This window comes from Macaca fascicularis, chromosome 9, assembly GCF_037993035.2.
Source record: "Macaca fascicularis isolate 582-1 chromosome 9, T2T-MFA8v1.1".
In the NCBI taxonomy this organism is placed as follows: domain Eukaryota; kingdom Metazoa; phylum Chordata; class Mammalia; order Primates; family Cercopithecidae; genus Macaca; species Macaca fascicularis.
In genome coordinates this window covers 73192540-73216831 of record NC_088383.1, presented here as the reverse complement: position 1 = coordinate 73216831, position 24292 = coordinate 73192540, and the positions used below count along the sequence as shown (strand labels likewise).

Genomic DNA, 24292 nt, shown 5'->3' with positions numbered 1-24292 from the left:
TTTAAAGTTTATCTTTCTGTGCCAGCCTTATTTCACTTAACATAATGATCTCCAGTTCCATCCATGTTGTTACAAATAACAGAATCTCATTTTTTCTTTTTAATGGCTGAAAAGTACTCCACTGTGTGTATGTACCACATTTTCTTCATTCATTTATCTGTTGATGGACACAGGTTGCTTCCAAATCTTGGCTACTGAGAATAGTGCTGCAATAAACATGGGAGTGCAGATATCTCTTTAATATACTGATTTCCTTTCTTTTGGGTAAACACCCAGCTGTGGGATTGCTGGATCACATAGTAGCTCTATTTTTAGTTTCTTGAGGAATCTCCAAAACTGTTCTCCATAGTGACTGCACTAATTTACATTCTCATCAACAGTGTTTTCTCCAAATCCTTGCCAGCATTTGTTATTGCCTGTCTTATGGATAACATCCATTTTAACTGGGGTGAGATGCTATCTTACTGTAGCTTTGACTTGCATTTCTCTGATGATCAATGATATTGAGAACTTTTTCATAAACCTGTTTGACATTTGTATGTCTTTTTTGAGAAATGTCTATTCAGAGCTTTTGTCCAATTTTTAATCAATTATTAGACTGCTTCCTAGAGAGTTGTTTGAGCTCCTTATATATTTTGGTTATTAATTCCTTGTCAGATGGGTAATTTGCAAATATGTTCTCCCATTCTGTGGGTTCTCTCTTCACTTTGTCGATTAATTCCTTTGCTGTGTAGAAGCTTTTTAACTTGATGTGCTCCCATTTGTCCATTTTTGTTTTGGTTGCCTCTGTTTGTGGGGTATTACTCAGGAAATCTTTGCCCACTCCAATGTCCTAGAGAGTTTCCCCAATATTTCCTTTTAGTAGTTTCATAGTTTTAGGGCTTAGATTTAAGTCTCTAATCCATTTTGACTTGATTTTTGTATATGGTGGGAGGTAGTGGGTCTAGTTTCATTCTTCTGCATATGGGTATCAGTTTTCCCAGTACCATTTATTGAAGAGACTATCTTTTCACCAATGTATGTTTTTGGTACCTTTGTTGAAAATGAATTCACTGCAGACATATGGATTTGTTTCTGGGTTCTCTATTCTGTTCCTCTTTTTATGCCAGTGCCCTGCTGTTTTAGTTACTATAACTCTGTTGTATAATCTGAAGTCAGGTAATGTGATTCTTCCAGTTTTGTTCTTTTTGCTCAGGATAGCTTTGGCTATTCTGGGTCTTTTGTGGTTCCATATAAATTTTAGGATCTTTTTTCTATGACTGTGAAGAATGTCATTGGTATTTTGACGGAGGTCACATTGATATTTCTTAATTTCCTAGGGGTTTTCCTTACTTATCTCTTAATTTTCTAAGGGTTTTCCTAAATAAGAGTACTAGTTTATTCTTGCTGCCAGGTGATGCTTGGTAAAGGAAGGAACCGCGGTGGATGCACCACCCTAACTCCACGATTCCAATCTTACTCAGCTTTCTAAGAGATTCATAAGGAACCTACTTCTTCTGTCCAGACACCCACTCACCACAGTCTGGCCAAATCATCATTTTGCCTTTCAACGCAGAGGGACAGACAGTAATTTTACCCATTCACCCCATAACGCCAAACACACCTCATCATGCAGAATTTGGTGTCAGAACTTGAAGGGACTCTATGATCACTACTCAGGTGAATGCCTCACTGTACATATGAGAAAACCCAGAGCACAGAAAGAGAAGCGACTAAGCAGCAGGGGCTTGACTTGGAGTCTAGTGCTCCTTATCCGGTCTAGGCTCCCTCCTGCCATCTAACAAAATGAAGCCAATTTATCTTACGGTTCCAGGGCCTCTCCTGCGCGTCTCTGCTGTGGCACCTTTCCTTAGCCGCCTCTCCGACTCCGAGAGCTGATCGAGAGCTGATCGAGAGCTGCCACAGGCCGCCGAAGCCTAGATCAGGCTCTGTCCCGACGCCTGCCCGGGACCTGTGGCCAGCAGAAATCCTGAAAACCTGAAACCCGCTCAGTCCCCGGAACCTTGTGTGTCGTCACTGCTGTGCGTCGGTGAGAGCATTCTGCGGGTGCCCGGGTGCCTTCGTCACTTCCGCCCCCGCGGCAAGGCGGGGAGGTCGGAGAACTGGAGAGGTGGGGACACTGGGGAGGTGGCGGCTCGGAGTCTAGGCGACGGGGCAAGACGGGGCCGGTAGGTGGCGGGAGGGGGCCGGGCCGGAGCTGGCGGGAGGGCCAGGCCCGGAGGCCCCCACCCTGGCGTGCCCGCCCCGGCCGCGGCTGAGGAGGAGGAGGAGGAGGAGGATGATCTCCAGATACAGTAGGAAGACGGTGCCACAGAGCTTGGAGCTGTGAGTGGACTGCTCAGCCACCCCAGCCGGGGCGGGCCGCGGGCGCTCTGGGGACCCTCCTTGACCAGTCCTTCGTTCCTTTCCTTTCCCAGGGCTAGGGAGAGATTTTTCTTCGGAATTCTCTCCTCTCTGCCCTGCTGGACGCTGCCCCTTCTTCCTCCATCTCCAGCTGAGGGCGTGTCGCCCTTGGTCTGTAATTCCTGAACTCAGGCACTGGGTCCGCTGAAGCATTTGTAGCATCCGCAGTGCTTCAGGTCCCAATGTTAATGGCCACGATAGCTCGAGAAGTTATTAATAGCTTAATAACTAAGCTATTAAGGCTTAGTTCCTGAGGGCTCCAGGAAAGTGCTCACTTGACACTGTGCAAAGCTATTTACATACATTTGCTCACTCCTATCAATGATATCAGTTTGGGAACATTATTTTGCACATTCTACAGATAAAGATCCCAGAATTAAAGGTTGTAGCATGCCAAAGATCACACAGCTTGAAGGTGGTAGAGCTGAGAGGTACAAACCTGATGTCGATCTGATGCTGAAGCCTGTGGTCATAACCATCACACATACTGCCTCCCCACCTCTGCAATTAAGCACCAGAATCCATAAAGATCAGTTTTGCTTTTGAGACTTTAGAGAGCAAATATTTCTGGCTTTAAAAAGATCCACCCCCACGGCCGGGCGCTGTGGCTCACACTTGTAATCCCAGCACCTTGGGAGGCTGAGGCGGGCGGATCATTTGAGGCCAGGAGTTCGAGACCACCCTGGCCAACATGGCGAAACCCCATCTCTACTAAAAATACAAAAAAAAAAATTGGCCAGGCGTGGTGGCAGGCGCCTGTAATCCCAGCTACTTGGGAGGCTGAGGCAGGAGAATCACTTGAACCTGAGAGGCAGAGGTTGCAGTGAGCGGAGATCACGCCATCGCACTCCAGCCTGGGTGACGAGTGAAACTCTGTCTCTAAATAAATAAATAAATAAATAAATAATAAAAAAGATCCATCCCTTACCCTCATTAAAGTGTTGTATAATAATTTAGAAAGTAATAATAGTGTCAAACATTTATTAATGCTTTACACTTCCAAAAGGGCCTTCACTTTATTTATTTTTTTTTTTTGGAGACATGGTCTTGCTCTGTTGTCCAGGCTGGAGGGCAGTGGTGCAATCCTTGCTCACTGCAGCCTCCACCTATAGGCTCAGGTGATCCTCACAATGTAGCCTCCCGAGTAGTTGGGACTACAGGTGCACACCACCACAACTGGCTAATTTAAACAAAATTTTTTTTTGGTAGAGACAGGGTCTCACTATGTTGCCCAGGCTGGTCTCAAACTCCTGGACTCGAACAATTCTCACACCTTGGCCCCCCAAAGTGCTGGCTTGAGCCACCATGCCCAGCTGACTTCACTTTTTGATCTTCTTAACAACTCTGTAAAATGAGTATGATTATCTTCAGCCTCTCAGGAGGTGAAATTATATCAGAAATGTTACACATTTTAAGATTATATAGCCAAAAAACTCAGGAGTTGAGCTTGGGTTTTAACCCCAAATTTCAATTTTTTTTCCTTCATGGAACTATATAATTTTAGCAACCATAAATATATTAATTACATATTAACTATAAGTGAATTTATTAATTAAATATTAACTTTTTCTCTTCATTTAGCTATGTAATTTTAGCAACCATAAATATATTAATTAACTATTAAGCGTTAATATGTATTAAATATTAACTAATTAAATTTAATTAAATGTATTGATTAAATATTGTTAATTATCATACACATACATGATAATTGCAAGCATGATATTTTGAGTCATTCTTGAGTTTCTGACCAGGCTCTCTTCCAGCCACGTGACTTAGGCAAATTACTACATCACTGAGCCTTCATTTCTGTAATATAGGAATAAGACCTTATCCAAAAGCTTATTTAAAATGATGGTGTGGGCTCCCACGCCTGTAATCCTAGCACTTTGGGAGACCAAGGCGAGTGATTGCCTGAGCTTAGGAGTTCAAAACCGGCCTGGGCAACACGGTGAAACCCCATCTCTACTAAAAATGCAAAAAATTAGCTGGGCATGGTGGCACATGCCTGTAATCTCAGCTACTTGGGAGGCTGAGGCACGAGAATCACTTGAACCTGGGAGGCAGAGGTTGCAGTGAGCCGAGATCACGCCACTGCACTCCAATCTGGGTGACAGAGCAAGACTCTGTCTCAAAAAAATAAAAATAAAATAAGAATAAAATGATGGTGTAGAGCTTGACACACATACATTCTCAATAAATGGTATTTTCCTTGTCCCTTCCCACTTTTACTTGGGATACAATAGGCATACAAAGAAAATAAGTCTGAAACCTCTCTTTGCCTTTTAGAAGCTTATTATTTATTAAGGAACAAGATATCTACATGGTAGCAGTTTAGTTCCTAGTAAACTCTTTGGGAACTAGGAAGAAGAAACAGTCATCTCTTAGATTTGGAATGTGTTGTTTCTACTTAAACAGTCGTTTCTCAATAAAGTGACTGAGGTTTAATTGAAAATCTGCTTTTATGATTAATTCCAACCATTCTGAAAGTTTAAAAAAAATCTTGTATGGAAAAAAATGATAGGCACTTATTGGGCCAGAATTATTATTAACTAGGATAGTTATACCAGTTTTCTTTCTGTTTTTTTTGTTTTTTGTTTCTTGTTTTTTGAGACAGAGTTCTCTGTCACACAGGTTGGAGTGCAGTGGTGCCATCTTGGCTCAGTTGCAACCTCCACCTCCTAGGTTCAAGTGATTCTCCCACCTCAGCTTCCCAAGCTGCAGGACTACATGCTCAGCTAATTTTTGTATTTTTTAGTAGAGATGTGGTTTCGCCCCAGGCTGGTCTTGAACTCCTGAACTCTAGCGATCTGCCTGCCTTGGCCTCCCAAACATCTGGGATTATAGATGTGGAGCCACCGCACCTGGCCTACTTGTTCTTGATTGTTGATTTGATACTCCCTATAAGGCCCAAAAGATGATTCTGTAACTGGAGTCAAGATGAAGTGAATAATGAAGATAATGAAGATAAAATGTATCTGAATGGGAGCAAATTCAAAGCAATTTTTACTTTAGATGTTATAATAATGATAACTTGCTTTGAAGCAGTAACTTTAGTTTTCTACCTAACCATTAAAAATTATAATTGTTGAAGAGAGTTTGGGAAAGGAATGATTTTCAACATACAGCTTAACTTTTTTTTTTTTTTTTTTTTTTTGAGACGGAGTCTCGCTCTGTCGCCCAGGCTGGAGTGCAGTGGCGGGATCTCAGCTCACTGCAAGCTCCGCCTCCCGGGTTCACGCCATTCTCCGGCCTCAGCCTCCCGAGTAGCTGGGACTACAGGCGCCCGCCACCTCGCCCGGCTAGTTTTTTGTATTTCTTAATAGAGACGGGGTTTCACCGTGTTAGCCAGGATGGTTTCGATCTCCTGACCTCGTGATCCGCCCGTCTCAGCCTCCCAAAGTGCTGGGATTACAGGCTTGAGCCACCGCGCCCGGCCACAGCTTAACATTTTTTAATGAAAAATTTCAAACATAAACATATAGAGAATAGTATCATGAACTACCTGTCACCCCACATTCAACAGTTAACAAAGTTAAAATGTTTGCTTCATCTATCTTCCTTATCCTTTTGTCTTTTCTTTCTTTTTTTTTTTTTTTGAGAGGGAGTCTCGCTCTATTGCCCGGGCTGGAGTGTAGTGGCGCCATCTCGGCTCACTGCAAGCTCCGCCTCCCGGGTTCACACCATTCTCCTGCCTCAACCTCCCAAGTAGCTGGGACTACAGGTGCCCGCCACAACACCCGGCTAATTTTTCATATTTTTAGTAGAGACAGGATTTCACTGTGTTAACCAGGATGGTCTCGATCTCCTGACCTCGTGATCTGCCCACCTCAGCCTCCCAAAGTGCTGGGATTACAGGCGTGAGCCACCGTGCCCGGCCTCCTTATCCCTTTCTTAACTTCTCTGTGCCTGTCTGTGAAATAAGGAAAGCAAAACCGCAGATACTGCCATTTCACCCCTATATATGTCATTATGTATCTCTAAAAATTATGGACATTTTTGTATGTAGTCATAGTGCTATTATTAAATTTAATGATATTTCTTTATCATCTAATTGTCAATTCATAGATTTCCCTGGCAGACTAAAAAAATGTCAAGTCTCTATTTCATAGCTTGAATTTGTATTTATGATCCTTTCCACTTTTTCAAAGACAAACTCTTGGTTGTAGGATCACTGAATGAGAGACATACAGATGACTCTGCACAAATTGATCTCCACTATTTGAGAAACAATTTAAAGTGCGAGCTCCACTGACTGGACTCTTAGCTTTATCTTTATATAGAACAATGGTACAATTCACTAAAATCTCCAACTCTTCATTTCCTTCTAGAGGCCTTCCTCTGAGAGCCAGACTACTAGGATTTGAATCTTGGCTTCATCACTTACTAACCATGTGACCTTAAGCAGGTTACTTAATCTTTCTGTGCCTTAGTTTCCTTTGAAATAAGAGTATTTGAGATTTATGACATACATTTGCATATTAAAGACCTGGAAGACCTCTTGTAAAGACCTGTGTAACTTTGTTTAACCTATTACAGTTGCTAAATTTATTTGACTACAGAATTTTGTGAGGAAAGTCTACCGTAGATTACTAGGAACATATATTGATTGACCCCATAGATTACTGGAACATATAATGATTGACCCCATAGCTTAATCCAGTGCACACATTGGAGTCTCTAGAGCAGCAATATTCAATACGAATATGATAAAAGCCACATATGAAATTTAAAATTTTCAGGTGGTCACATTAAAAAAGGTGAAATTGGCCAAGTGCAGTGGCTCATGTCTTGAATCCCAGAACTTTGGGAGGCGGAGGTAGGAGGATCATTTGAGGCCAGGAGTTAGAGACCAGCCTGAGCAACATAGCAAGATCCCCATCTCTAAAAAAAATTAAAAATTAAATAATTGGCCAAGTGTGGTGATGAGCACCTGTAGTCTCAGCTACACAGGAGGCTGAGACAGAAGAATCCTTTGAGCCCAGGAAGTCAAGGCTGCAGTGAGCTATGACCACACCACTGTACTCCAGTTTGGACAACACAGCAAGACCCCATCTCAAAAAATAAAATAAAAGTGAAATTTTTTTACCTTTTTAATTTGAAATAATTATACACTCACAGGAAGTTGTAAAAGTAGTACTAAGAGTCCCATGAACCCTTCACTCATCTTCCCCCAATGATGACATCTTATGTAACTGTGGTATAATTTCAAAGCCAGGAAACTGACATTGGTACAATACTGTTAACTAGACCTACAGACCTTATCCAGTTTTTACATCCGCTCCTATGCATGGGTATATGTGTACATAGTTCTTTCTATGCAAGTTGGTCCCATTTACAGATTACTGCAAATATGACTATAAATCAAGATAGCTGTTTCATCACCACCAAGGAACTTCACTGGGTATCCCTATCCCTTTATAGTTATATCCACTCTTGTCTTCATCCATGGCAACTATTAATCTGTTCTCTACCACTATAGTGTTGTCCAATATACCATTATATAAATGGCCCTTAAACAATGCAGGGGTTAGGGGTATCAACCCCCTGTACAGTAAAACATCCACGTTTAACTTTTGACTCCCCCAGAACTTAACTACTAATAGCCTACTGTTACCTAGAAGCCTTACCAATAACATAGTCAACACAAAAATAGACTGGTAGTTACGCATATTTTACACATTCATGACATACCTTTTTCTGAAATGTTTTCGATATTTCTAGGTTACATGGTTCATCTGTTGAGTTTCTTCAAATTGTTGCAAATCTCCAAAAAATTTTCCAATATATTTATTGAAAAATTCTGCATATAAATGGGCTCACACAGTTTAAACGTGTGTTGTTCAAGGTAAACTGTAGTATTTAATGGTTTTTTGTATTGGCTTTGGCTTTTTGCACTAAAAAGCATGGTGCTCTTGAGATCCATCCAAGTTGTTGCATGTATCAATAGTTTATTTCTTTTTATTGCTGAATAATATTCCATTATGTGGAAATATCAATGTTAAAGGACATTTGAGTTGTTTCCAGTTATTTTTTTCAATTGTAAATAAAGCTGTTGTGAACATTTGTATACAGATTTTTGTATGAATGTAAGTTTTCATTTCTCTAGGCATAATGCCCAAGAGTGCAACTGCTAGGGCTCTGGGTAAATGCATATGTTTAGTTTTATTAGAAACTGTCAAACTATTCCAGAATGGCGATACCATTTGACATTCCTGCCAGCAATGTATGAGACATCCGGTTTCTCCACATCCATGCCTGCATTTTTTGTTATCATTATTTTTAATTTTAGCTGTTCTAATTGATGTGTGGTGATATCTACTACATTTTCAACTTGTAGTGACATTAATTTTAAGAATATATTTTGTTTAACCCAATATATCCAAAATATTATCATTTTAATATGTAATCAAGATAATATAATTAGGCCGGGCGCGGTGGCTCATGCCTGTAATCCCAGCACTTTGGGAGGTCGAGGTGGGCGGATCACGAGGTCAGGAGATCGAGACCATCCTGGTTAACACGGTGAAACCCCATCTCTACTAAAAATACAAAAAATTAGCCGGGCGTGATGGTGGGCGCCTGTAGTCCCAGCTACTCGGGAGGCTGAGGCAGGAGAATGGTGTGAACCCAGGAGGCAGAGCTTGCAGTGAGCCAAGATCACGCCACTGCACTCTAGCCTGGGCGACAGAGCAAGACTGTCTCAAAAAAAATAAAAAATAAAAAAGATAATATAATTAATGAGGTATTGCAAATTCTTCTTGAAATCCAATATGTTTTACACTTAAAACACAATTCTGACTAGCCACATTTTAACCACTGGTGGCTACCATATCAAACAGTGCAGTTCCAGAGCAGAGGAAGTAGGTGACTCTAACATCTAGATTAAATTATTGAATTGTATGTATTTTTTTATAGAGGAAATATAACTTTGTTTTGTGTTTCATAGGAAAGGAATAACAAAACATGCTCTTAACCATCGTCCCCCTCCTGAGAAACTGGAGGACGTTTCCCCCACCAGTGACAGTCATGAGAAAGACACAAGTTCCCAAAGGTAATAACACTTTTGCATTTGCTCATGGCAACGGTTTTGTTTTTTGGCTTAGGATTGGTGTCAAGCCTGGTGCTACTGAAAACAAAGCAAGAATTTTTGTCATGTTTTCAGTACCATTTAGTTTTCATTCTGAAACAGCTAATGAGAACATCATACATATTTTCATAACCTTTGAGAGGTAGTATTATAAAGTAGTTAAGAACATGGATAATCTGCCATGGGATTAGAGTGAAAAAACAAACAAACAAACAAAAAACAGAACATGGAGCGCGGTACTTATAATCCCAGCACTATGGGAGGCCAAAAGGTGGGAGGATCATTTGAGCCTAGGAGTTTAAGACCAGCATGGGCAACATGGCAAACCCCATCTCTACAAAAACAACAACAACAACAAAAAAAACATAGCCAAGTGTGGGGATGTGCACTTGTGGTCCCAGCTACTACGGAAGCTGATGTGGGAGGATTGCTTGAGCCCAGAAGGTCAAGGCTGTGTTTACACATATAATTAGGCTGGGCGCAGTGGCTCATGCCTGTAATCCCAGCATTTTGGGAGGCTGAGGCGGGCGGATCATGAGGTCAGGCCTCTGTCTTGGTTCACTGCAAGCTCTGCCTCCCGGGTTACACTTAGTGGTGTAAACACTGTGTTTACTTACTATACTCCAGCCTAGGTGAAAGAGCGAGACCTTGTTTCAAGAAAAAACATAAATTGGTCCAGTGCAGTGGCTCACACCTGTAATCCCAGCAGTTTGGGAGGCCGAGGCAGGTGGATCACAAGGTCAGGAGATCGAGACCATCCTGGCTAACATGGTGAAACCCCGTCTCTACTAAAAATACAAAAAAATTAGCCGGGCATGGTGGTGGGTGCCTGTAGTCCCAGCTACTCGGGAGGCTGAGGCAGGAGAATGGTGTGAACCTGGGAGGCAGAGCTTGCAGTGAGCCGAAATCACGCCACTGCACTCCAGCCTGGGCTACAGAGCAAGGCTCCATCTCAAAAAAAAAAAAAAGAAAGAAAAAATACAAATTAAATAAATATTAGAGCAAGATTATAAAAAACAAACAATAAAATAGCATAACATAAATAAAAAAGAACATGGACTCAGGAGGAGTCCAACATCTGATTTTTAATCCTGGTCCTGTAAATTATTAGCTGAGTAACATTGGGCAAATTACTTACCTGATAATAGTATATCTTATAGCAGCAGTCCCCAACATTTTTGGCACCAGGGACCGGTTTTGTGGAAGATAGTTTTTCCATGAACTGTGTGGTGGGGTGAGGGATGGTTTCAGGATGATTCAAGTGCATTACATTTATTATATACTTTATTTCTATTATGTTTACATTGTAATATATGATGAAATAATTATACAACTCACCATAATGTAGAATCAGTGGGAGCCTTACAGCTTGTTTTCCTGCAACTAGACAGTTCCATCTGGGGATGATGGGAGACAGTGACAGATGATCAGGCATTAGATTCATTAGATTCCCATAAGGAATGCACAACCTAGATCCCTTGCATGAGCAGTTCATGCTCCTGTGAGAATCTAATGCCACCACTGATATGACAGAAGGCAGAGCTCAGGTGGTAATGTGAGCCATGGGGAACTGCTGTAAATACAGATGAAGCTTCATGCACTCACCCCCTACTCACCTCCTACTCTGCAACCCAGTTCCTAACATTGGTCTGTGGCCTCAGGGTTCGGGACCCCGTCTTATAGGATGTTGCAAATATTAATGAGATAATGTATGTAAAACTTGGCACAATGCTTGGCATGTAATAAACGCTGAATAAATATTAGCTGTAGTTATTTTAAGTAATAGAACAGGAAAGATGGTTCTTCAGTCTCTCAGAACTTCATTAGTGTCTGAGATGCAATGTGTGATAAAAAAAAATATTGTATAATCATAGGCTGGGTGTAATGGCTCACACCTGTAGTTTCAGCACTTTGTGAGCCCAAGGCGGGTGGATTGCTTGAACTCAGGAGATCAAGACCAGCCTGGGCAATATGGCAAAACTCTATCTCTAACAAAAATACAAAAAAAAAAAAAAAGGGCTGGTCATGGTGGCTCACACCTGTAGTCCCAGCACTTTGGGAGGCCAAGGTAGGCAGATCACTTGAGGTCAGGAGTTCAAGACCAGCCTGGCCAACATGGCAAAACCCAGTCTCTACTAAAAATACAAAAATTGGCTGGGCATGGTGGCTCACACCTGTAGTCCCAGCTACCCGGGAGGCTGAGGCAGGAGAATCACTTGAACCCAGGAGGAGGGGGTTGCAGTGAGCCGAGATCATGCCACTGCACTCCAGCCTGGGCAACAGAGTGAGACTCCATCTCAAAAAAAACAAAAACAAAAGTACAAACAAAATTAGCCAGCCATGGTGGCACGCACCTGTAGTCCCAGCTACTTGGGAAGCTAAAGAGGGAGAATCACTTGAACCCAGGAGGCAGAGGTTGCAGTGAGCTGAGTTTGCACCACTGCATTCCAGCCTGGGTGACAGAGCGAGACCCTGTCTCAAAAAATAAAAAATAAAAAGTGCCATACAAGATCAGATACTACTATTAGCATTTTTGAAATGTCTTTAGTTGTCAAGAGTATGTTATAAGCTGGGTACGGTGGCTCACGCCTGTAAATCCAAGTACTTTGGGAGGCCGAGGTGGGCAGATTGCCTGAGCTTAGGAGTTCAAGACCAGTCAGGGCAACATGGTGAAACCCCTTCTCTACTAAAATGCAAAAATAAGCTGGATGTGGTGGTGCACACCTGTATTCCCAGCTATTTGGAGGCTAAGGCAAGAGAATCATTTGAATCCAGGAGGCTGAGGTTGCAGTGAGTCAGTATCGTGCCACTGCACTCTAGCCTGGGTGACAGCATGAGATTCTGTCTCAAAAAAAAAAAAAGAGTATGTCATAGGTGAGATGAAGTATTCATTGTAAACTATGACTAGAATTATTTGGGATGACGCCATCAATTCTATAGGAATTAGGACTTTTCCATGATGCTCGAATTTCAAGCTCTTCATTTATTTTTGCCTATGTGGATATATTTGTACACATGTTTATCACCTAGTAAGTTACTGAGTAGTTAATGCTACAGAAACTTGAGGACATATGAAAAATTTTCTTTTTTCTCTCCTTTTGTGCCTTTAGCAAGTCTGACATCACAAGAGAATCATCTTTTACATCAGCCGACACTGGGAATTCACTGTCTGCTTTTCCAAGTTATTCAGGCGCAGGGATATCTACTGAAGGAAGCTCGGACTTCTCCTGGGGATATGGTGTGAGTTGTATGTTATCAGTCTGATGGAGTGCTTGGGAGACGATTCTGGGAGTTAGGATTTGTCAGTATATTTCATTCTTTCACTCTCCTGCATTGTTTCTTTACATTTATCATACTTCATAATAGCTGTAAAGAAGCATCATTCCTCATCTTCTTTCAGTATTTGCTTTGTTTTACTGATATAGTAGTTGAGCCTTAGACATGCTAAGTGTTCAACTTAAACAGTTGCAGGTTGGTGGGGCGCGGTGGCTCACGCCTGTAATCCCAGCACTTTGGGAGGCCAAGGCGGGCGGATCACCTGAGGTGGGGAGTTTGAGACCAGACTGACCAACATGGAGAAACCCCGTCTCTACTAAAAATACAAAATTAGCCGGGTGTGGTAGCGCATGCCTGTAATCCCAGCTACTCTGGAGGCTGAGGCAGGAGAATGGCTTGAACCCGGGAGGCGGAGGTTGCTGTGAGCCGAGATCGCACCATTGCGCTCCAGCCTGGGCAACAAGAGCAAAACTCCCATCTCAAAAAAAAAAAAGAAAACAGTTGCAGGTTAATATGGATTTGGGCTCTGGGTCTATTCCTTTTGCCATGCTCAGTCCACTAATGTATGTCTTTACCACTAATGTTACCTTGTTGTTTAAAATGTTTTTGAAAGTTTATTATTAAGCCATTATAGCCTGGGAAAATATTTATGATATATTGGTAATGAAAACAAACAGGTTATAAATCATATGTGTAGTGTCACTCTAATTTTGTTTTATGTATATTCTTGCCTATATTAGTGAAAAGGACGAAGAATATTTACTCAAAATATTGTTCAGTTATTAATTAGGTGATGAGATGAGTGATTTTTACTTCTTTACTTATTTTTGGCTATTTCCCATTATAAAATGTTATTTTTAAAAGACCAACAACCCTAAAAATTTTTTAAACACAATTTTTATGCATAATTTTATCACCTTGATGCAAGATGCAACAGACATTTTTATTTCTTGTGGTTTTTCTTTTGGAACCTAGTCTCGCTCTGTTGCCAGGCTGGAGTACAGTGGTACGATCTTGGCTCAATGCAACCTCTGCCTCCCGGGTTCAAGCCATTCTCCTGCCTCACTCTCCTGAGTAGCTAGTACTACAGGCATGCATCACCATGCCCAGCTAATTTTTGTCTTTTTAGTAGAGACGAGGTTTCATCATGTTGGCCAGGATGGTCTCTATCTCTCGACCTTGTGATCTGCCCGCCTCAGCCTGTCAAAGTACTGGGATTAGAGGTGTGAGCCACCACTCCCAGCCAACATTTTTATTTCTATATCTTTTTTTCAATCTGTATTTACTTTGGCTTAGTTATAATCATGATGTACATGTAGTATTATGCTGTATTTTTTCACCTAATGTTTTATAAACACTTTTCCACAATACTGATTTTATACAATATTATTGTTAGGATCTTTCTTTCTTTCTTTTCTTTCTTTCTTCTTTCTCTGTCACCCAGGCTGGAGGACAGTGGCACTATCATAGCTCACTGCAGCCTCAAACTCCTGGGCTCAAGCCATCCTTCTGCCTCAGCTTCCTGAGTAGCTGGGACCACAGGTGCATGCCACCACACCCTGCTATTTTTTTTAAGAGGTGGGATCTGGAACTCCTAGCCTCAAGCAGTTCTCCCACCTCAGCCTCCCAATGTGCTGAGGTTATAGGCATGAGCCACTGCACCCAGCCAGAAACCTGCTTTATTTTTTTTTTTAAACAAAAAGCCTGCTAATTGTTAAAACCTATTTACATTACACTGAGTTATTTTCTAATCATTTTGAATGTATATATACTTTCCTTATATAGTTGTATGATACATGTACATACTATTTTGTGGCCTATTTTTTTCATTTACCGTCATTTCATATAGATATTTACTACCTCCACACTGGTCAATCTGAATGTTATATGATATTTTCCTGTCTTAATATATCATAATTGGATCTTTCCCTTATTATCTGATGCTTGGGTTTTCACGGTTTTTTTTTTTTTTTCATTCAATAAATATTTATTGAGCATGGTTGTTTTCCCTGTACTTGGCCTTGGGAATATGGGGTGAGTGAGACTTACATTATTCAATGGTCTAATGAGGGAGATTTTCAAAAGTAAGTACAAAAGGTGATAAGCGCTCTAAGGAAGATGATAAGGTGCTGAAATAGAACATTATCAGGGGGATTCACTTTAGATAGGGATCTCAGGTAAGGTAGACCTGAGACTTGAAGACAGAAGAGCTAGCCATGTGAAGAGTGAGGAAAAGACTTTTCCAGACAGGTAACCAGCAGCATATGCAAAAGCCCAAGGAGGAGAAGAGCTTCATGTTTCCAAGGGAAAGTTTTTGGTGTATTCTTGGAAGTGATAAAAGGTCAGGATGGTTGGATGATGGAAAACCAGGGGGAGGAAAGCACAAACGAGATCAGAGAGGTAGGCGGGACTAGATCATCAGGGCCCTGCAGGCCAAAGAATTTAAACTGTATTCTAATAATTAGATGCCTCATCCGGAAGATTTAGTGTACTGACTATATATTTCCATTAGGTCTCTCTATATTATTATTAGTATCTCTTTATAACTTATAAATGTCATACAGATGTTTCCCATATCCTTGCTTTCCTTTTGGCATTTATAGACTAACAAGTTTTTAAAATATATTCACATGTAACCATCTTACTTTTGATCTTCATTTCTTCACTAGTCAGGATTTTATCTTTAGAAAAATTGAATGTTGGCCAGGCGCGGTGGCTCAAGCCTGTAATCCCAGCACTTTGGGAGGCCGAGACGGGCGAATCACGAGGTCAGGAGATCAAGACCATCCTGGCTAACACGGTGAAACCCCGTTTCTACTAAAAAGTACAAAAAACCAGCCGGGCGAGGTGGCGGGCGCCTGTAGTGCCAGCTAGTCCAGAGGCTGAGGCAGGAGAATGGCTTAAACCCGGGAGGCGGAGCTTGCAGTGAGCTGAGATCCGGCCACTGCACTCCAGCCTGGGTGACAGAGCCAGACTCCGTCTCAAAAAAAAAAAAAGAAAAATTGAATGTTATGATATTCTTTTTTATGGCTTAAAACAAAATCCATCACTTCAGGCATTTATCCTTTGAATTACAAACAATCCAATTGCACTCTTTTAGTTATTTTTAAATGTACAATTAAGTTATTATTGACTATAGTCACCCTTTGTGCTATTAAATAGTAGGTCTTATTCATTCTATTATTTTTGTACCTAATAACCACCCCATCTCCCCAATTCTCACCCCCCACTACCCTTCCCAGCCTCTGGTAATCATAAATTTCATTAATTTCTACCCTGATCTTTATTATTTATTTTGAGTTTGGTTTGCTCTTGCTTTGCTTTTCTAGTTCTTTTTTTTTTTTTTTTTTTTAGATGGAGTCTCGCATTCGTCACCCAGGCTAGAGTGCAGTGGTGTGATCTCGACTCACTGCAAGCTCCACCTCCTGGGTTCATTCATTCTGCCTCAGCCTCCCAAGTAGGTGGGACTACAGGCACCCGCTACCACGCCCAGCTAATTTTTTGTATTTTTTTTAGAAGAGATAGGGTTTTACTGTGTTAGCCAGGATGGTCTCGATCTCCTGACCTCATGATCCTCCTGTCTTGGCCTCCCAAAGTGCTGGGATTACAGGCATGAGCCATTACACCCAGCTGCTTTTCTAGTTCTTTAAGATGTATCATTAGATTTTTCATTTGAAGTTTTTTCTCTTTTTTGATGTAGGCACTTACAGCTATAAATTTCCCTCCTAGTATTGCTTTTGCTGTTTCCTATAGGTTTGGATATGTTGTGTTTCTAGTATCTTTTGTTTCAAAAACTTTTTCCGTCTCCTTAATTTCTTCATTGACCCACTGGTCATTCAGGAGGATCTTGTGTAATTTCCGTGTAGGTTTGGATATGTTGTGTTTCTAGTATCTTTTGTTTCAAAAAATTTTTCAGTCTCCTTAATTTCTTCATTGACCCACTGGTCATTCAGGAGGATCTTGTGTAATTTCCGTGTGTTTATAAGTTTTCAAAATTCCTCTTATTATTAATTTCTAGTTTTGTTCCATTGTGAGCAGAGAAGATACTTGATATTATTTCAGTTTTTTTGGTCTTAAGACTTGTGTCGTGACCTAACATGTGGTCCATCCTTGAGAATGATCCATGTGCTGAGGAAAAGAATGTGTATTCTACAGCTGTTAGACGAAATGTTCTGTAAATATGTTAGATCCATTTGGCCTATAGTGCAGATTAAGTATGATGTTTCTTTTTTTTTTTTTTTTTTTTGTCTCGCTCTGTCACCCAGGCTGGAGTGCAGTGGCGCGATCTCCGCTCACTGCAAGCTCTGCCGCCTCCCAGGTTCACGCCATTCTCCTGCCTTGGCGTCCCAAGAAGCTGGGACTACAGGCGCCTGCCACCACGCCCGGCTAATTTTTTTGTAGTTTTTAGTAGAGATGGGGTTTTACTGTGTTCGCCAGGATGGTCTTAATCTCCTGACCTCGTGATCCACCCACCTCAGCCTCCCAAAGTGCTGGGATTACAGGCGTGAGCCACCACGCCCGGCCAAGTGTGATGTTTCTTTGTTGATTTTGTCTGGAAAATCTGTGCAATGCTGAAAGTGGGGTGTTGAAGTCTCCAACTCTTATTGTATTGGTACCTATCTCTCTCTCTAGCTCTCATAATATTTCCTTTATATATCTGGGTGCTCCAGTGTTGGGTTCATATATATTTAAAATTGTTATATCTTCTTACTGAATTGATCTCCCTTTATCATTATATAGTGACCTTCTTTATCTCTTCTTATAGTTTCTGTCTTGAAATCGATTTTGTCTGATACAAGTATAGCTACTTGTGCTCTTTTTTGGTTTCCATGAGCATGCAATATCTTTTTCCATCCCTTTATTTTCAGTCTGTGTGTGTCTTTATAGGTGAAGTGTGTTTCTTGTAAGCAACAGATCAATGGGTCTTGTTTTTTCATCCGTTTCCCCAGTCTGTGTCTTTTTTTTTTTTTTTAATGGAGTTTAGCTCTTGTAGCCCAGGCTGGAGCACAATGGCACAATCTCGGCTCACTGCAACCTCTGCCTCCTAGGTTCAAGTGATTCTCCTGCCTCAGCCTCCTCAGTAGCTGGGATTACAGTTTTGCACCACCATGCCTGGTTAATTCTTGTATTTTTAGTAGAGACGGGATTTTGCCTTGTTGGCCAGGCTGGTCTCAAACTCCTGACCTCAAGTGATCCACCCACCTTAGCCTCCCAAAGTGTTAAGATTACAGGGGTAAGCCACTGCACCCAGCCTTGCTGCATGACTTTCTAGGTTAGAAAGCAACACAGCTTCTGGCTGGCTCTTTCCATCTCTCTCTTCTGAATGGTGGACTTCAGAATCCAGCCATCATATTGCAAGGAAGTTCAGACCACATGAAAAGGCTCATATAGAGAGGAATTAAAGCCCCAGTTGAGAGCCAGCATCAGCTGCCAGACATGTGAGTAAATGAGCATTAAGATGTTTTCAGCTCCCAGCCTTTGAGTCTTCTGACTAAGGCCTCAGATATTGTGGAGCAGAGATAAGCCATTCCTGCTGTGATCTATATAAATTTCTGACCCATATAAATCCAGAGAGATAATACATGATTATTGTTGTTTTAAGCCGTTAAGTTTTGCAGTAATTTGTTACACTGCCAGAGTAACTGAAGCACTCCTCTCATGCTGCTTAAGGTCATAAAAACTGCTTAGGCACTCTCTTACCTCTCTTGGGCTCCTGTCGCACACCAGGCCTTCCTCCTGTACAGATACCCACCTGTTGTCTCTAGCTCCCTGCCTGGGGACAATTTTCTGACTGTGTAAAAGTGAACTAGAGTCCAAGCAAAGCAATGGTGGCCCCACTGTGCTGAGGAGCAGAGACCAGAGTTCAGGGCAGAAGAAGAGAAGAGAACCAGAAATTAATTAACGGGTGAATATAAAAGTCTATATTTTTTGTCTGATTTCTTTAAAGGACAACTGACTGATTAAAGCAAAATATATGCTTGTATTTCATATGTGTGTGATATATAAAGTGTGTGCTGAAATGTGTCTAAAATGTATAAAGAGGGAGTTTATATTTGTAAAAGTAAATATAGCTCAAATAATGGGTGACTATAAGTGGAATTATACTTCTATAAGGTTATTACATTTGTGGATTATTGTAAAATTATTCAAGAAATTAAATGGGCAGGGCACGGTGGCTCAAGCCTGTAATCCCAGCACTTTGGGAGGCCGAGACGGGCGGATCACGAGGTCAGAAGATCGAGACCATCCTGGCTAACACGGTGAAACCCCGTCTCTACTAAAAAAATACAAAAAACTAGCCGGGCAAGGTGGTGGGCGCCTGTAGTCCCAGCTACTCGGGAGGCTGAGGCAGGAGAATGGCGTAAACCCGGGAGGCGGAGCTTGCAGTGAGCTGAGATCCGGCCACTGCACTCCAGCCTGGGTGACAGAGCCAGACTCCATCTCAAAAAAAAAAAAAAAAAGAAATTAAATGATATAATTTTTACACAGAGAAAGCTCTAGGCCCAAGTGAATTCTCTCATCCATTTGTGGAAGAAATAACATGATGCAAACTTTTTTCCAAAAAGTATAAGGAATACTTCTCAATTCAGTTTATAATAAGGTCAGCAGAGTCTTGATGCTAAAACCTGAGAAAGACAATGTAATAACAGAAAATTATGAAGTGGGACTTTTAGTATCAGAGTAAGTAGCTTGGCAAATACTCCTCCCCAAAAGCAACAATGAAACTGGATAAAATGGTAAGGTGCAACTATTTAAAGGGTTTGCAAATTGACAAAAAGCATATAATAAATAAAGAAGCAATTATTCATGAAAACCAGTAGAACTTTGGGTTAAGAACAGTGAGAGTCTATTCAACTACAGAGGGACAAGCTGTGAAAATTAGCAGCTTCACTGTTGGAGAAGGCTCAGTAGGTTTGGAGTGAACCTGGAGAGACCCTAGGCCCAACAGCATGTAGGTAACAGTAGTAAACTTGATGGGAAGAACAGTTGCTCAGATAGCTTGAGGTTTTAGTCCTGGCTGGGACAAACAATGGATTGGCAAACTATCCAGGAATTTATTAAGGATATCTGGGAAATAAGACGGTCACAGGAGGCCTTGATAAGCTTTCCATACATCCACGCAGGACTGACCAAGCTATCTACATATCCCTAGCTGACCGTGAGTCAGCTTGCAAGTGCAGAGAAGCAAGAGGGCATCCAGAAACTAAAAGCAGATGCAAAAACTGCTTGAATTTGAACTAAGACAAAATAAACTTTAAAAGAAAAAATACTATTAGAAACAAAGAGGGACATTTTATAATGATAAAAGGGTCAATTCAGGAAAATAGAGCAGTTATAAATGTAACATCTAATAACCAAGTCTTAAAGTTCCTGAAGCAAAAAAATAACTGAATGGAAAGGAGAAACACTGTAGCAATTATAGCTGGAAACTTTAATACCCAACTCTCAATACTTGTAGACCACCTAGACAAAAAATCAGCAAGGATATTAAATACCTGAACAATACTATCAACCAACCTGACCTAACTCACATCCTACCTAGTGACAGCAGTATAGATACTCTTCAAGCATACATAAAACAAGTTTTTTTAACTATAAAAAGATGTAAATTATACAAGGTATGTTCTCCAACCACCTTGGAATTAAATTATAAATCAACAACATACATTTGGGATATCCTCAAATATTTGGCAATTAAACATCACTCTTCTAAATAACACGGGTTGAAAAAGGAATCTATAAGAGAAATTAGAAAATATTTTGAACTGAATGAAAAGGGAAAAGCAAAATATCAAAATTTATGGGATGCAGCTAGGAGGAAATGAATAGCTTTAAATGCCTACAGAAAAACAGGGAGGTCTCAGTAATATAAGTTTCTACCATAACAAACTAAAGAAAACAAACTAAATCCAAAGCAAAGCAGAAAGAAGGAAATAATACAGATAAGATAAAAATTAATAAAACAAAAAAGAGAAAATAAAGTCAAAAGTTGTTTCTTTGGAAAGAAGTCAGTAAATTGACAAATCTTTAGTTTGTTTGATCAAGAAAGAAGAGAGATTGACATGATCAGGAATGAAAGAGAGGGCATAACTCAACTCTACAGAAAGTACTAAGAGAATTCAGTAAACAACTTAATGCTAACAAATTAGATAACTTAGATGTAATGGACAAATCCCTACAAAGACATAAATTAACAAATTGACTTACACAGAAATTTAAAATTTAGATAGAGCCATACCAATGTAATTGGGTTATTTCTATCTATGTAATTTCTATTTAAATAAACTAAATTAATAATTAAAAATCTTTCGACTGATCACAGTGGCTCCTACCTGTAATCTCAGCACTTTGGGAGGCAAGGAGGGAGGATCACTTGAACCCAGGAGTTCAAGACCAGCCTGAGCAATATAGTGAGACCCCCATCTCTACAAAAACTAAAAAATTAGCCAAGTATGGTGGCACGTGCCTTTAGTCCCAGCTACTTGCGAGGCTGAGATGGGAGAATCGCTTGAGCCTGGGAGGTCAAGGCTGCAGTGAGCCATGGTCACACCACTGCACTACACTGGGCAACAGAGTGAGTCTGTCTCAACAAACAAACAAACAAAAAATCTTCCCACAAAGAAATCCAGGCACAGATGGGCTAGTAAATTCTATCAAATATTTAAATTCTAGTAAACTCTATCAAATATTTAAAGAAGAAATAATAACAATATTTCAGACTCAGAAAATCAAGGAACATTTTCCAATTCATTCTATGAGACCAGTAATACCCTGATACCAAAACCAGACAAAGACAAGAAAAGAATTCTTTATATAAGAGATTCTAAGGAATAGAAAGAAAAAAAGAAAAAAATTAGAACTGATATATGAATTTAACAAGGCCACAAGGTCCAAGGTCAATATGTAAAAATCAATTTATTTCTATATACACTTAAATATTTAAGAAGAAATAATACCAATCCCTCACAAACTCTTTCAGGAAAGAAAGAACAGTTCCTACCTAATTCATTCTATGAAGCCAGTATGACCTTGATATCAAAGTCAGTCATCACAAGAACACTACAAACCAGATGCCTCTTGAAATTAGACACAAAAACTTTATTAGCCAACCAAATCCAATTACATAAAAGGATTATTTACCCTGACCAAGTGGGTAAATAGGATTTATCCCAGGAATGCACGACTGGCTCAACATTAGAAAAACAACTCTTCATCTGGGTAGACAGACGTTGAAAAAAAGAAAAACAACTAATTTAATACATTATATTAATAGAATAAAGGACAAAAATGACATGATCATCTTAATAGTAACATAGAAAAAAACATTTGACAAAATCTAACACCCATTCATAATAAAAAAAACACTCAACATACAAGAAATAAAAGAGAATTTAATCAACCTGAAAGGCTGGGCATCTACAAAAAACTTAGAACTAACGTTATTATATGTAGCAGGAAAAGACTGGATACTTTCCCCTTACGATTTAGAACAAGGGAGGCTGGGCGCGGTGGCTCAAGCCTGTAATCCCAGCACTTTGGGAGGCCGAGACGGGCGGATCACGAGGTCAGGAGATCGAGACCATCCTGGCTAACACGGTGAAACCCCGTCTCTACTAAAAAAATACAAAAAACTAGCCGGGCGAGGCGGCGGGCGCCTGTAGTCCCAGCTACTCGGGAGGCTGAGGCAGGAGAATGGCGGAAACCCGAGAGGCGGAGCTTGCAGTGAGTTGAGATCCAGCCACTGCACTCCAGCCTGGGTGAAAGAGCGAGACTCCGTCTCCAAAAAAAAAAAAAAAAAAAAAAGATTTAGAACAAGGTAAGGATGTCCACTCTTGCCACTTCTATTCAGCATTGTATTACAGGTTCTAGCCAGTGTAAGACAAAGAGGCATTCAAATTGAAGAGGAGGAAATAAAAATGTCTTTATTCACAGATGTCATGATGTAAAAAAAAATCCAGAAAATTTACATTCCCTCTATTACCACCCCCCAAATCTAGTAGAACTAATAAATGAGTTCAGTTAGGTCACAGTATACAAGAGCAATTTACAAAAATATGGTTTTCATACAATGTGATATTTTTCAGCTGGAAAAATGAAAGAAGTTCTGATATATGTTACAACTTGGGTGAACCTTCAAAACATGCTAAGTGAAAGAAGCCAGACATGACACATCACATCTTGTTTGATTCCATTTATATGAATTGCTCAGAAGAGCAATTCCATAGAGACAGAAAGTAGATTATTGGTGGCCAGGGACTGGGCAGAGAGAGGAATGGGGAATGACTGCTAATGGAAACAGTTTCTTTTGAGGGTGATGAAATATTCTAGAATTAAGATATTGGTGATAGTTGCACAACTGCGAATATACTAAAAACACTGAATTTGACAATTTAAAAGGGTGAATTTCATGGTGTGTGAATTCTATCTAAATTTAAAAATTTGTATTTCTACACATTGGCAGTGAACAATCTGAAAATGAAAATTTAAAAATCACAATAGAATAAAAAAAGTTCTTAGCAATTAATTTAACAAAAGCAACACAAGACTTGTACATTGGAAATTTCAAAACATTGCTGAGAGAAATTAAAGAAAATCTAAATAAATGAAGAGACTTCCATGTTCATGAATTGGAAGACAAAATAATAATATGGCATTTCTCCCCAAATTAATCTATGTATCAGTGCACTCTCTATCAAAATCCTAGGAGACATTGTTATAGAAATTGATAAGCTAATCCTAAAATGTATATGAAATTGTAAAGGATCCAGATTAGTAAAAAAAAAAAAAAAAAAAAAAAATTGAAACAAATAGAAAATTAGAGGACATATATTACCACATCTCAAAACGTAATATCAAAACATTAGTCAAAACAGTGTGGGCAGGGCGTGGTAGCTCACGCCTGTAATCCCAGCACTTTGGGAAGCCAAGGCGGGTGGATCACCAGAGGTCAAGAGTTCGAGACCAGCCTAGCCAACATGGCGAAACCATGACTCTATTAAAAACACAAAAATTAGCTGGGCACGGTGGTGCAGGCCTGTAGTCCCAGCTACTCTGGAGGCTGAGGCAGGAGAATCACTTGAACCCAGGAGGCGGAGGTTGCAGTGAGCCAGGATTATGCCACTGCACTCCAGCCTAGGCGATAGAGCAAGACTCCATCTCAAAACAACAACAACAACAAAAACAGTATGGTACTGACAAAAATATGGTCATATAGTCAATAGAACAGAATTGAGAATTCAGAAATAAACTCTTACATTTAGGATCCATTGATTTCTGACAAAGGTACAAAGGCAATTCAATAGAGAAAGGATTTCTTTTTCCTAACAAATGTTGCTGGGACAATTGGATGTCCATGTGCAAAAAGATGAATTCACATCATATAAAAATTTTACTCAAAATGAATTATAAACTTAAATATAAGAACAAAAACTATAAATCGTTTAGAAGAAAATGTATAACCAAATCAAGACCTTGGATTAGGCAACAAGTTCATAAATAGGACACACCAAAAGCATAAGCTAT

At 40.3% G+C, this 24292-nt stretch overlaps 2 protein-coding genes across 15 annotated transcripts in view; one reads left to right on the top strand and one right to left on the bottom strand.

The window, feature by feature from the left end:
- The window catches only part of ECD (ecdysoneless cell cycle regulator), a 58071-nt gene extending 56062 nt beyond the window's left edge, over positions 1 to 2009 (bottom strand). For all 10 annotated transcript variants that reach the window (XR_012417811.1, XR_012417812.1, XM_074001836.1 and 7 more), the window contains exon 1: positions 1806 to 2009. The gene's annotated coding sequence lies outside the window, so the exon portion shown is untranslated. The remainder of the gene's footprint in view (positions 1 to 1805) is intronic.
- Positions 2010 to 2082: 73 nt separating this feature from the next.
- Positions 2083 to 24292, top strand: part of FAM149B1 (family with sequence similarity 149 member B1) — an 82168-nt gene continuing 59958 nt past the window's right edge. For 3 of the 5 annotated variants that reach the window (XR_012417813.1, XM_005565518.5, XM_005565519.5), the window contains exons 1-3: positions 2083 to 2325; positions 9353 to 9457; positions 12604 to 12733. Coding sequence is in view for 2 of the 5 variants with exons in the window: in XM_005565518.5 (XP_005565575.2) it covers positions 2279 to 2325; positions 9353 to 9457; positions 12604 to 12733 (282 nt within the window). In the remaining 3 variants the exon portion in view is untranslated. Of the gene's footprint in view, positions 2326 to 9352; positions 9458 to 12603; positions 12734 to 18000; positions 18675 to 24292 lie in introns of those variants that run through there. The other 2 variants (XM_074001840.1, XM_005565520.5) reach the window with 2 other exon arrangements.